Source organism: Nyctibius grandis, chromosome 10 (assembly GCF_013368605.1).
Source record: "Nyctibius grandis isolate bNycGra1 chromosome 10, bNycGra1.pri, whole genome shotgun sequence".
NCBI lineage: Eukaryota > Metazoa > Chordata > Aves > Nyctibiiformes > Nyctibiidae > Nyctibius > Nyctibius grandis.
Genome location: NC_090667.1, coordinates 9,182,109 through 9,196,778, shown reverse-complemented (window position 1 = coordinate 9,196,778; position 14,670 = coordinate 9,182,109). Strand labels below are relative to the sequence as shown.

General features: G+C 38.6%; 1 protein-coding gene across 2 annotated transcripts; it reads right to left on the bottom strand.

The window, feature by feature from the left end:
* Window positions 1-1,305: 1,305 nt before the first annotated feature.
* UBLCP1 (ubiquitin like domain containing CTD phosphatase 1) lies at window positions 1,306-14,436 on the bottom strand. 2 transcript variants are annotated; one of them, XM_068409056.1, is made up of 11 exons: window positions 14,385-14,436; window positions 11,534-11,727; window positions 11,034-11,125; window positions 10,525-10,610; window positions 10,318-10,433; window positions 9,127-9,225; window positions 8,100-8,137; window positions 5,758-5,856; window positions 5,183-5,299; window positions 3,710-3,837; window positions 1,306-2,325 (listed from the first exon to the last, which is right to left on the bottom strand). In XM_068409056.1, exons 2-11 carry the CDS (start codon window positions 11,685-11,687, stop codon window positions 2,298-2,300), a joined length of 957 nt encoding a protein of 318 aa, XP_068265157.1. In that variant the 5' UTR covers window positions 11,688-11,727; window positions 14,385-14,436; the 3' UTR covers window positions 1,306-2,297. The 2 variants fall into 2 exon arrangements, with proteins under 2 accessions (XP_068265157.1, XP_068265158.1); XM_068409057.1 differs by having other exon boundaries at window positions 11,534-11,724; window positions 14,385-14,422.
* Window positions 14,437-14,670: the final 234 nt, after the last annotated feature.

The following is a 14,670-nucleotide window of genomic DNA, read 5'->3' as shown; positions in this document are numbered from 1 at the left end:
CTGCCTCCACAACAAACTGTGACAACAAATTCCAGGAGACTGCTACCTGCTGCTCTTAACAATTTTAAGCCACTCTCTTATTTGTACAAGTGACCCCTCATTCTAGTATTGTGGGTTTTGGTGAACATTAGTTTTGTGCTTGCCTTATCCACAGCTTCATAATTTTATAAATCTCAGTCATGTTGCAGCCAAGTAAATCACTGCAGCATTTTTAGAAGATAGAGAGCAAAATAGAGGCTGCTTTTGCCAAAAAAAAAAAAAAAAAAAAAAGCAAAAAGCAAAAAAGCAAGACTAGTCTTCAAACATAAAATATAAGGAAAACAACATTAACCATAAAAGACACAATGACTTGTCAGCAACAACGATGTGTTACCATCACATCAAGATCATACTCTCACATATTCCAGTGCAGGTTATAAAATATTTGAAAGGGGAGTGCACATCTACTTCAGATCAGCAAATACTTTGAAATTCTGGGATGAAATCCCAGTGTTGCTGAAATAAAATCAAGACTTATTTTTTTTTTAAATGTTCCTTGTAGAAAGCAATAGAAAGGAGTATAGCTTGTTCACTGTAAAACTTGTTTGTATGCCAACTTTGAGAAAGAAGATACGGGCACATGTTTAAATACATTCTCTTGGTTCTATTTTCTCTAGCATAACACATTCTATAGGTGATTCAAGTGCAATGCCTTGACTTCTTTCAATTCTTTAAATTGAAAGGTATTCTAGTACATATACCAGCCCTATACCCCAATATCTATGCTGCTGCAGCCTTTCTAGGTAAAGGATCACTGTTCTAACCTCAGGGACTGTATCTGCATTGTATGTACATGAGTGAGTCAGCCTTCTAGTTCAGAAATCAGCTCTAGGAGACAAAGCTTCAGAAATTCACCCTCCATACTTACTTAAAACAAAGATTTTTATGCATCAGGTTTCTGGTTTACTAGTTTAAAACACAGCTTGGGTAGGTGCTAAACCACAAAGAGCAGCGGGCAAGAAACTCTATATTTTCTGACAGGTCACTGAGCCGGAGCCTAGCATGCTCATCTTAACAGCTCATTTGTGTCTGCTGTCCTGACATTCTGACATTTGCTGTCAAGGTTCCTTTCCTGGGCAGCTAGGCCCTTTACTATGCAACACCACTGCACTGATCTGCAGCGGCACATACCAGTCTCTCACTTAACTACTGATGCAAGATTGGCATCTCTGGAATCCAAAGAAACAGCCCAAAAAAACAAAATGAAGATCATCAATGGCTTCTCTATTATGCAAACTAGATACTTAAGACAGTACAGGACACAAATTATGAAAAAGGTATTTATTATTTACACAACTGCTATAGTTCCTTAAGAACAATATATACCATTTTTATTTGAAAGGGTCAGTCTTCTTTCAAATACATGAACTGCATAATGCACAAGTGTTGGTAATGCCAAACAGCAGTCACATCACACTTCTATAGTGCAGGCGTAAGCAGCGCAAGTAAATGATATTTTAAGAACAGTATGGCTGAATATCGTATTTAAACACAGTGTTTGCACTTTGACAAGATTTAGCTAGAAGAGAACAAGGGTTTTGTTCATGCTTTGTTAAGAATGTGACTTTCCCATCTGAGGTTTAAACCCTTTATCTGACATATGAGAATTTTTCAGGCAGACTGCTTTTCACTTACCAAATAAGAGTGGGTTTCTCTCCCTCAAACTTCAGTTTTCTTGTTTTTCCAGTAAACACTGCTTTATAGTACAAGTTCACACACTGGGGTAAATTGGCCACAGAGGTGGTACTTTCCCATCTTACTGTCTTGCACAGAGAAACACTGACATACTAATACATACCAAACTTAGACAACTTGTAATTTATAGACTTAAATACTGGAATGGGAGAGGGAGACTGTTTCTAAAGATGGAGGGAATAGAGGGCTTATACAATTCATACACTGCCAAGGTTGGCTCCTTACTCAACTTTTTTGGTCTAAATATTTTTTTTTCTAGTTTCAGAATGGTTTTGGTCTTTAATGGTTATGGTTGTACTTCCGCAGCAAAGGAAAGTATTTTAAGTAGTAACACTAGAACTGAATGCAAGAAAAAGTAACTGACTTGTTTCTCCTGCTTTGAGCTTATTGCTGTGATCTTTTAAAAAAAACCCACAACCAACCATCTGGAAGACCAAGTATAGCAGTCGTTCTGGCATTGGATCCAGTGTCCAGCACTATTATACTCTAGCGTAAAAGCAAGGAAAAGTCCAATGATCTCAGTTATGTTCCCTTCAATTCAGTGCCACACAATCTTATTAGCGTTATTGTCCTTGCTTCTTTGAAAGATATCTGAAAGAAACAAAAGTACAGGTTTTTTCACAAAATAAGAGATAGGCACAAATGTATCTAGTACCTTCTATAAACTCAAAGTATGAATCTGCTTTTGTTTCTCACTAGCAATCCCCCTATTCATAACCAAAAATTAGAAATGTGATCAGTACTACTTATGATTTTATTTGATTTCAACATTCTTTCAATTCCATGACAGGTTATCTTACAGTAATTCTAAGTCATGTTTTTAGTTAGACTCTTAGGTTTTTTTAAACAAAAGGGAGGAAGAAAATGGAAACATGTTTTCTTCCAAGAGGTTGAAAATTACATCAGTTGGAAAAGTAGCTATTATATCCTTTAAGAAAAAAAGGCCCATTAGATACGGCATTCCTTCAAATGATTTCAAGACTTCAATGAACAGTCATCCAGTATAACTGAAAAGAACAGTCCTCCTCTAGCTTCTTTAGAGAATCTGAGTTACTCTAAAGTGCTTGTTATCTAATCTCATAGTTCTCTTCCCACTACAGCTAGAGCAATCTGGCTGTGGGGTGACATTGAAGTCTTCGCAAATACTTTAGGAAAAAAAAAAATCCAACCAATTTAACTGACACTGAAATATCGAGTGAATCCCACTGCCTTTAAAATTTAACATTTGACTTTCTGTTCTAATCAGAAACAAGAAAGAAAATTTTACCAAGCTTGCAAGGCTGTTCTTTTAAGCACTGAATGAGTGTTTTTCCAATAGCACATTGCACACACTTTTTTCACATGTATTGAAACTTCAGGCTGTTGCCTAAAACCATTAAGAAGAATTTTGCCCAAACACTTCAGCTAATCATTCTCTAGCGAGAATTAGGACGCTACCTGGTGCCCTAAGCATTCGGAAAACTCCCATTCATAACACAGTAACTTACATGTCAGAGCTGATGAATACCATAATACCACACAGCTTGGATAGCATCTGAGAACCACGCTGTAACACCCCAAACCTCTGATGTAACTGCCAGAAAAGATGCCTTGTAACAAAGGACCCGAGATCTAAACTGACAGCCTAACTTTGTAAGGGTGGAAAGACACAGATTTCCAGGGATCAGGTTCCTTCAAAAATTCTTTTCCCTTTAGGAAGTGTAATTGCTTCAGTGAAAACAATTGGCAGTCCTGAATACTGGAGAAGTATGGGGGGAAAAAAAGGTCCATTCTGTCAAAAGTCTTATCGTTTTAGGGAAGCAGCCCAAACACTACAGCCTTATTAAAATTCTACTCAAACTGAAGGACTTTCATAACTGTAAGTGATGTCAAAGTTCATCAGCTCAGCAGTTTCTGGTCTTTGTACAGACAATCTTAAGCAAAACACAGTGGGGTCATGGACAGAAGGAAGAAAGAATTTTGACTTTGTTCTTACCTTTCCCAATGTTTGTGATTCAGCTCCAAAAAGTCATCTAATTTTGCTATTTCTTTGAGGTATTGAGTGAGCTTTAGAAGCTCCTTGTCTTTATCCCGATTTAAATGTGCCTTCATAAAAGGCCTTATCTACACAAAATAAATAAACTGAGTATAACCATTTGCTCAAAGCAAGAAAAATGCTTCCAATTCTCTATCATTTACCACCTAGTTAAAATACATTTTCAGTACTACACCAAGTTATAACTTCTCTTAAGTAAGAGGAAGAAAAAACTTTTCCATTAGTGGCCACATCCAATGTGTGTTTTTATTCATGCAAACTGGATTGTAGGGTTTTTGCCTTGCATGCCCATGGGGAAGAAATTTGTTCTGTCTTGCACTTCTTCAGGCCTTCCCCTCCCAGTCAGACAGAATGATACAGCACATTTTCTAATACGATTTCATAGGTATTTTTACAGGAGACGTGAGGGGTTTTCAGCTCTGCTTTGAGTTGTGTGGCATCACTGGAACCAGATGCTTTTTTTCAACAAAAAGCATTTGACTACAATCATAGCTTCTATGAAAAGAGATGTCAGATATAAAGCTTATCTGACACCTGCTTTAAGCTTGGAATACATTATACCTGTGCCTTGCTTTAGTGATTCAACATTCTTGTCTGCAGCTCTGTTCAACACTTTGACAAACATTTTTCAAAACTGAGCTAGAGGGAGCTCTCTGGATAATCCTCTCCCAGCCAAGATCTTCGCTATTCCTGATTCCCCTAACACTGCACAGTTCCAATTAACATCGTCTTGCTAGATCTCATCAATTGCTGTCCTCTTCACGTCATGGATACTTTCAAAGAAACATCATCTTGGATTTCTGCATTTGAAAACATCTTTTTTTAAAAGAAATTTACGAGGGTTCTTTTAGTACCATACTACTAGACCATCATATGTAAGTAGAAATTTAAGTTGCATTCTTCTTACTCAGAACCAGCACTGATAATGGAGCACAAACTGGTTGACAATTTTATAAAATGAAATATTTGGTATTTTGCAGCCAAAATGGCTGGAGGTATTATTTCCCAGAACAGAATGCTTGCTATTACACTGGCATACTACCATGAACCACAGCCGCTTATTATTTATTTTCTGAATATAACCACTCGAGTCTGAACATAACGTATTTCAATGGTGCCTGTCAGCAATGCCCAGCTTGATTACGGCTCGCAGGTATAATTATAGCAGAATCACAATTTCATTGATTTTGGTAGTCTCTTAAAAGCTCACTTAATAGTGAAACAAAGCTTATTTAATATTACTATTAGGGAAATATTAGTACAGATAAATAGCAATCTAAATAAAAAAAAAAATACAATATGCATCTTTGCTAGTTAAGAATAGCCTTTCTTTATGATACAACAAAGTATGTGAAAGTACTACTTGAAGTATAAGAAAAAGTAGTAATGAATGAAAATTCCAGTTAAAATTACCTTGAGTCCATTTTGTGGATTCATTAGGAAGTTTCGGCCAATATCATCAAACATAATAGTATTTTTTTTGCTGTAATATTCTGAAAATTTTCCCCAGATGACACCAAGAGGCTTCACCTGCAAAAATAACACATACAGGGTATGTGACATAAATCAGATCACAGGCAGGAGATGAAAATACCACTCTATAGGAACTTGAGTCCAAACTCAAAAGGACACTTGCATTCCTTTGCTGAAAAATTAGCAGGTAGTTGGACTTTAATAAGCGAAGAGATGTGAAATAGTATAACATACTAAATACCCCCCACACTAAAGAAAACCTTTCTGTTGGTACTAAATTTTCTTGCAACAGTTATTTATTATTTGATTTGAAATCGGTGTCATCCAAATGTACTACTCAAAATAAAATACTTAATAGAGAATTTCAGTAGAAAGAAAAATACTCTATGCTTCTAAGATTCTTACAGTTTTCTTGCATGAAAACACCAGCACAACTTTACTGTTGAATATTTCAAAGGGGTATGATAACATGTCAGTTGAATGTAGAAAAAGATCAGGAAAAAACAGGCACTTACATCTATTAGTCCTCTTCTAGGAGTGTGCACTGTTATCATGGCAGCGCTATCCAACATGAAAGTTATCTTGTAGTTTGCATTGGTACTCACTCCAAGCTCCTGCATCACAAAGATTTATTATTAAAGCTTCTAATTATGACAGTTTTACTGCTGTACAACTGAAACCATGATTATAATACATCATTTGTCAAACGGTGAGCTGCTGAGGATTACTGGAGACACACTGAAATAGGTATCTGGGGAGTTTTAAATTTTTTTTATGCAATGAAAATCATAAACGTATACCATTCTACCAAGAGAAAAAAAAGCTGACAGGAATTTATTTTTGCAGTGTTTACTATCAGAAACCTATCAACTGATGTTAGTATAAAATCAAAGTAACTTTGCAGAAAAGGCAAAATACAGAGAGGTCTTGCTCATATCTTCATGCTTTATCTTTTGCAAGTTCTACGTGCCTCATCCTTACTCAAGATCTATAGCAAGGATAGCCACTGTGTGCTGTCTGCTATTTGTTTCTTCCAGTAAGTTGCAACAAAACACTGCCCAATCAAAGATGAAACATACAGTAACAGTTCATTGTTACCCTTTCCTTCCACACATGTCTGAGCCAACATTAGTCAGAAACCTGTCAGTTTCCACTTTAAAGATCTGATAACTCCTGAAATAAACACTCTAAAGAAAACATCCTTTTTAGAAACAAAAAACTTTGACTAGATGAGAGAGCATCATCTCCATTTCAAATCCTTTCCAAAGCTGAAAATTAATAGTAAAATCTGCTGACATAACACAGATATTGCTGACAGTTTCTGGTGTGTACAACAGCAGTAATATGCAAACGTACAAAACAAGGAGAGAATACCCACTGCAACAGCTCTCTTGCAAATATCCAGCCACACTTAACTGATTTGCTTTTATCTGAAAAGGTGCATCCTGCAAATGAAAAGTGCTACCTACCTGGGTCAGCGTCCTGTTACACTGAAAAAACTAGCTGTTCTAGACCGTTTGAATTCCAAACATAAATAGATGATAAATGGAGATTAAACTTGGTTATCTGATACTCCCTTCTTTTTAATGCTGTTCCTGCTTTGTAGTTTAAAACAAAAACTTTAATGCCAAGTGTTGCTGGGATCCTTGTTCCCTGACAAAAAGTAAACTTTTAGAGGTAAGCACCCCTGGTGCTACCAGTTTAAGGAGAAACAGTAGTTGGCATCTAGTGGTAGGAATCTCAACTGATCAAGATCCTGGAGCAGGCATAGAAAGACTGTGATTCAGTAACATAGGAAAGTGCTGGAAAGGCAACTTAGAAATGTAGAAAGGTGACCAATGCAGGGGAAACAGCCCAGTTTTGAACAATGGTTTTCCAGAAGATTGAGTCCTAGCACTACACTGACAGACACAATACAAACAGAGATGTAACACTGCCACAAGAAGTGCAATGTTTGCAAGGCTCAACGCTGATTTTACTTGCACTAACTCTACTTCAGAGTTCTGATTAACGGTTCTCATTTCTGAGATCACTCTGAGGCATTTTTGTTTGTTGAGAAAAATGGTAGCAATTCATTATTTTGAGGAAGAGAACACTGGAAAATGTGCTTTCCTCTGTTAAAACCTGAAAAAAATGCTTAGTCTGTAACAAAGAGTGGAGATAAAAAAGCTTAAATTTGGAAAAGTTTTCCCTGAAATGGAAACAGGCTTTGATTTATAAGAATTAAAAAAACCCAACCCACCAACCAAACATACAGCAATTCTTAGTAAGCTCATTAGATTTACAGCTAAGCCTGACTGTAAATATGTTTACCACTAGGTCAGCTGTGCAAAACTGGCTAGTTGCCTGATTTAGGTACGGAAGAAACTAGGATTGAAAGAAGAGCTCTTACGGATGTTTAATAAGGCAGAGGAAGCAACAGAACCACACAGCTGCAAGAGGTACAAGATAAATATGAAAAGAGTTTCCTCTTGATAACCTACTCCAGCATGCCACATCTGTCTGCTCCCTTAAAAAAAATAGTACACTTAAAGACTAGAACACTATAATTAGAGGTAAGATGAAAGCAACTGTGAAGGCTGCATGACTAATCTAAGTTTCAGCAGGTACTGACTTGTGTTTAGTTCTGCTAAATTTAGCACCTACTGCTGATAGTTTGTGTGGAATTCTAAAATTGGATTTAATCTAGTTTTGTGACAAAGATAATTTAAAGTGACTATGAAGATTTAAAAAACTTGGGTTTTGATTCATACAACCTCCCCAGTTGCTAACCCACTCTATAATGCTGAGCATGATTCCAACTATATGAACAGCTAGCCAGACTAGAAACAAATTACACATTTTCAGAACAACTTACTTTCATTTTGGCTTCAATCCACTTCATATTAGTAGCAGCTGTAACAAAAGGGAGAAAAGAGAAAGAATACTTTATAAAAATAAGTCATTGACAGGCAAAAAAGAAACAAGCCAAGAAACTGATCACTTAACATACCAGTTTTACACAAAATTTTATTTCAGGAAGATCCATCCTTGTTACAGCTTTTTTAGGGTTCACTGCCTTGCAGACAGTCTTCCCTCATGGAACTTTGTTTTTATTTGGAAAAGCTTACTTTTCAAATGAACAACTAGATGAAGCACTGCATGCGTTTAAACCACTTCCTAGATCAGCTGTTACTGAACTACAGTCTGCAGGACCGTAAGAAGTGGGCTACACCTGGTTTCAGGAACCATACTGCCTGTGCAGAATTTTCTCCTGGAAGCAATGATAAGAATACATAAGGCCTGGAAAGGACAAAGTGTCAACATTGCCTGCTGATCTAAGAATATGTGGAAACATTGTTCCAGGCTATAAAAACTATATTTGGTAATACAATTTTAATATGGTTTAAACTCTGCACTGGCTAAAGTCTGTTCTCCAGCTGTTGGAGGGGAAGTGAAACAGCATGCAAAGGCACATGATCAACCACCCCTGTAGACAGGAGAGTTTGGTTCATTTGGCAGTTCACTACTTATTGTCTGGATTAAGATTATTTGTAAAGATAGCTATCAAACAATGTCTGAATGTTGATTATACAATTCTGTTACTTCAAGCACTTGTTTGTTTGTACAAAGTAACACTCCATAAAGTGATGTTGAGCTTTGTACTGTGATTAGATCCATTTGTGTGAGCAATATGTGGTGTTTTTTCACATACGAATTACTATTTTTCTAAAATAGCTCCAATAGCTGTGAGAACATTCCTGCTTGAATGTACTACAGCTAAGCATTCATTGTTTTAGATCTTCTGATTCACACTAAAATGCAATATAAAAACCTCCCATCTGGATTCTCTGCTCTGAATGACAATTTACAATAAAGTCTTAGGTACTGAGTATAAAACTTACACCAAATTACAATATCATAATCCTCATATGCAGATGTCAGGAATTCATGAAGGTATGGCCTCATCAGTTCTACCCCAGTTTCTGCACATGATCTGTGGTCTAAAAAGAATATGAGAGAGAAGCAATTCATTCTTAAAGTTTAAGTTATTAAAGTTCGGTCTGACTTTCCTATCTATCCAGAGACCTGAAGAGTTTCATGAGGGAAGCACTGGGGCACTTTAAAATCATTAATTAATTTATAACAAACTACCATTCCCATTTTAAAGGTGGAGAGAAGCAGCAGAGGGGATATTTATCTGTTGATCCTTACAGGTAATTGAGGGCTTAGCTAATAATTAAATCAGAGGTCTGTGGGTCTGAATATCTTTGAAGAGTCAGGCCAAATATCTTTGAAGAGTCAGGCTCTGCACCTTAGCAAATTTGTAACAGCCCAGATATGAAACAGATTCCTTCAAGCCTAGTCCAGTTAATTTTGTGAGCATATGTCAAGCTTATTTCAGACATGAAGACGTTGCCTGTTCCAATCAAACTGCTGTTCAATTCTGCTAGCAGAATTTTAAACTAAGTAATAGGTTGAATTTTGATCTCAGATTGTAAACAAATCTCATCAAAAAGGAAAGCTAAGGAAAAGGAATAAAGCAAGCTATTATTTACTGTTTATCATCAAGCTGCCATGACACACTTACGTCCCAGAAAATTAAGTCAGAAGGAAAATTCTAGCTTCCAAAAAAACCAGTCTGACAGAATTTTCAAGTAAAACGTGTTTTTGAGCATGTTTAGTAATGATCTGGCAATAAAACTTGAAGCTATTCTCTCAAGCCCCCCAAAAGCAGAGTCAATCAGGTACAGATCGAGATCATTATTTTACAATATCTTGCCCTGCCACCGTGACGTCCAAGATACAAGCTGGTCAAAAGATTATCTGGATAAAATACTAAATTGCTACTTTTTTATGTCTTCTTGCAGAAAGTGAATAATTTCTGCACTAAAATCAGCAATACGCAACGCTTACAAAGCTCAATGCTTTTTAAAATATGAGCAGAAGACTCCACAATATTACAAAGCAGAAGTTATATAGTACAACACATCCCAAAGTTACTGAAGAAGATTTGTAAAGCAAAAATCAAGAAATGTGAACTGGCAAATAAACTGACTTCTTAAACAAAAACCGTAAGTTGCATAAAATCTCACCAAATAGTGTATAATCAACGTCTAGCACCAGCAGCTTTTTTCCTTCTCTAGGAGGATTCAGAATTTCCACTTTGTATTCTTTAACTCTGCGGGAAATTTTTAGTAGATTTTCTTCCCTAATACAACAGTGCAAAAAAGTTATAGTTAATTAACATGCATACTGTACATTCTCTAACAGGGCTGCTTTTAATAGCTAAAACTCCTAACCTATTTTCTACTTCCACAACTTCCTCTTCAATATCAAAGTCATTGACAACATCATCATTATCAGGAGGTGGCCCAAGGACGTCTTCCTAGAGGAATAATAAGAAGAGATAACTAGGATCACGGAAGGAAAATAACAATGGATATCAAGTTTCTGTTCCTGCACACTACTGGAAAAAAAATACTATTTAGCCAAAATTATTTCACTTTACTAGTGGAAAGAATTACTAAAGTATACTGATGATTGTTCAGATTTGAAAAGTCAGTGAATATCATAATAATAGGTTTGAACGTTAAGTCCAGAACAATACAGGAGTTGTTTAATGAATACACTGCTACCAGAATTCTGCAGAAAATCTTACTTTACATAGAAAAATAAACACCAACAGAAATCTACTGTACTACTGTTTTTCAAATTATTATTGGAATATTCAAAATTTAAAATCATAATAAGGAGACATATATACAAGCACCTTTTCCTGTTTAAGCTAATAAACAAGTAAAATATTTACCAAACTCTCTTCACGAGTGCCCATCATCATAATTTTAGTATTTGGTTTCAACTTCAGAGCTCCAAGCTTAACATCGTCATCTGCAGGTTTGCCTATAATGTGAGCAGATATTTTCTTTTTTACTGGGGTAGAGAGATTTTAGAAAACTGTCAATATATTTCATACTTAATTGAAATAAGCCACCCATCAAACACCAGAATACCCCAAGCTGTATTATTGTCTTCCTCCATATACAGATACATTGCTTGTCTGGCTAGCAGCAATTTAACTTCTTTTCATGTATGTTTGCCATGCTTCCCTGTCAGCCATTAAAAAATGACCAAGTAGATGCATCAATAATAAACAATATCCAGCGATGTATAAAATTCCTATGTTCATTCAAAAGCTAGATCTGGGAGGTAGACGCCCTGTAAGTAAACACATCCCAGCTAGGTTTAGAGGATCTTTTTCCATAAACATCTCGGGCACATCCACAACAAATAATAAATATGAATAGTTACCCTTCATTTTAAGTCCAAGTAGTTTTTGACGTTCTGGTAACACTCCAGTAAGGCCTTTAAGAGACTGCTTCAGATCCAACACTGTGTCTTCTTCTGACAGTGAGGTTATCGTATATTCCTGTCCACCCCATTTTATTATGAGAGAGAGAGACATCCTTGAAGCATATGTTCAGTATTATTTTCTGAAAAATCTGCTGCAGGAGGAAAATACAATGATCATGTAAGGAAGAAATAGGAGAATTACTCTTTTCAGAAGACAAACCATACAGTCCGTTTAAAATATTTTTGATTTTTTATTGTATTGTACATCAAAGAGCTGTTTGTTTTGCATGAACAGATGATAAACATGTTGATAAAATGTTGGAACTAAGGGAGAAAGAACAGCACTAAAACTGGGGCTCCGAGTTCCACTTTGATGTATTTAGCAATGTCACATTCACCGTTTGCTCCAGGATATGCTCATTTGCTGTGTGTTCGGTGCAGGTACAGCCTGTTCACTGCACAGCCGGCACCCAAGCAGAGTACTGCAGTATCGTAAAAGTCATTTCAAAGCTCAGAAATGTCCTCTGCAATAATTAAGCAACCGAGCCAGCCATGAATATCTTTACATATAACAACAAAGCAGCAAATATGAAATACCTAAGATATGTAAAACCATAACAATAGCTCTGAACCCATCAGTTCATTTTTAGCATTGGATTTCCCTATTCGCTTTCACTAAGGTCTGTGCAATACCTGCAGTAATACACACCCCAGGTCACGTCTCACTGGAGCAATATCAAAGTAGGAGTTTGAAAACAAAGCCAAAATACACACCTACATGAAGCAATTACACTGTAAGAACTGCACTTTCATTGCAGTGCTGACAAAACAACCCTAATTATGCTACCTTTAATTTACACAGCATCACTTATACAAATTGTATTTAACAGTTTAGTCCTACATCAAACACAGCAGAAAACCAAGATTTTTAGCTTTATGTGGAAGGAAGAAGAACATGTTTTTTCTATTAAAGCTTGGAAACAGAGAATCAAGGAGATACAAAGGTATGAAAAGGCTGTTACAGACTGTCAGGAGATGCAGAGAAGGCCTCTGCACCGCTAATGGTGAGATTATCCTCGAAAGACTGATATTCAAAAAGAAGAGAGTGGGCCTGTGAAAAAACCTGAGGCTATCCACCTTCAAGAAATGCATTACACCTAGAAATACAGGTCTGGCAACTCTGAAAAATCTCAGAATCCAAAAATCTGATTCCTCTTCCTCTCTAGCATCATATTCTCAGAGGTTACCTGCTCTCAGACAAAATACTTCTCATTTATACAGCATAGCCTACTAGGAACGAACAAGTAATTACTCAGGCATACCCACCAAGCTCACACCAGATAAGAAATACAGGGCTAGATACAACCTGCGTGCTGAGGACACTATAAGTCACACCTCCACACTATCCCCTTTAAGAGCCCTGAAAACAAATTGAAGAGGAAAAATTGGTATCACAGAAAAATGATTTTTTTTTCCTTTTTTTTGTGTGTGTTTGGGTTTTTTTTCCCAAATATTCTCAACTCAGGGACTTGGTATTATCCTGTGAAAAAGACTCATGAAAAAGGGGCCTCAGAAGCATCAAGAAATTCAACTGAGGTTAAGGCTGCATAGTGCCAAACAATGTTGATACATGGGGTCATTATCATAAATTATCCCTGTCTGTAATCCTTAAACTAGGTTTACAGAAAGAAGAGTTTATTGTCTGTTTTCTCACCTGTACCATACACCTCAAACCATTCTGCAAGAAAATGCACAGGGCAAGAACTGTAAGAAAACTTCTCAAGTCTCTGTCCAGCGCTAAATTGAAAAGATCATCCCTCCAAAGCTGGGCACTTGACCAACTGTCTATGCTCACTGAATTACAGTCCTGTCAAGATGAACGTTATCAGAAATGCCAAGCAGAAATACGACACCTTTATTCGATGCCAAAACACTAAGGGGACTGTGTGTGGACACCAGAATCAATGATTACTGGAAAACAGATTAGGAGCAGAGAAAATCACAGGGATTTTCAAAGTTTCTACCATCAGGATTGGACACCACACGAAACTGAAGTTTACTGAAATGAAGTCTGCTTTGGTTAATTACATTTTCAGAGCCTTTACAAGACCCTTGGACCACCATGAGCCTACGGGTTGGAAGGTCACTGGAACAGAGAAAGTGTTAAAGTTGTGTTGTTGTTAATTAAATCGTCGCATTACACCACTTTTATTGGAAGCTTTGGAAGAGAGACGTTCACATCTTTAAGTTTCACTAAGCAACATAAAACCCCCAAAACCCAGAAAGTGCAACACTGCAGACGGGACCGCAGCACTTTCTACTGTGCCACAACAGGTGGAGGAACGGGGTTTCAAATCAGAAGCTGCTCTGTGTCAGCCACCACCGCAAACACGTCTCTGGACAGCAGCCGCAGCAGCACAAGCCGAGGGTCGCTTTCCCCGCCCGGTTCCCGTCGGGGCTGTCCCGACAGCGACACGGGCCCGGCGCCCCCGCACCGCCCTAGCACAGGGCGAGGCGGGCGGGGGGAGCCCCCACGCTGATGCCGGCCCTGGGGCCTGGGGAGCCGCTCCCGCCCCGCAGACGTTACCGGGGCGCCGATCCGGCCGAGACATGCGCCCACCCTCGGGCCCCCGCCGCGACCGGCCCTGCTTCACCCCGGCCCGGTAAAGCCCGGCCTGCACCGCACACGGACGGGCTCGGGCTGCCCCGGTGATCGGGGGCACGGCGGCGCTTCCCCGCAGCCCACCGGCTCACAGTGCCGCCACCGATCCACCCCCCCGCCCCTCGGCACCGTGATGCGGCCTCTCACCCTGGCAACGGAACCGGCACCGTCCCGGGATCCGCCGCACCGGAAGCGGAACTGGCGCCCACCGGAAGCAGGGGGGAGCGGGGGAGGCAGCGCGCGGCGCCCGCAGGCGCCCGGATGTGCGCGGGTTTCTCGCCGTGGCGGCGCGGGGTGGCCGGAGCCGGCGGGCCCCGTCACCGGTGACCGAGCGGTGCTGGGGAGGGCGGGGTGATCCTGGCCGCTCATGTAGCGGTCAGGCCGTGAGGCGAGGGAGAGCTTTCACCTTTAACGAAAAGAGCAGGTTTATTCG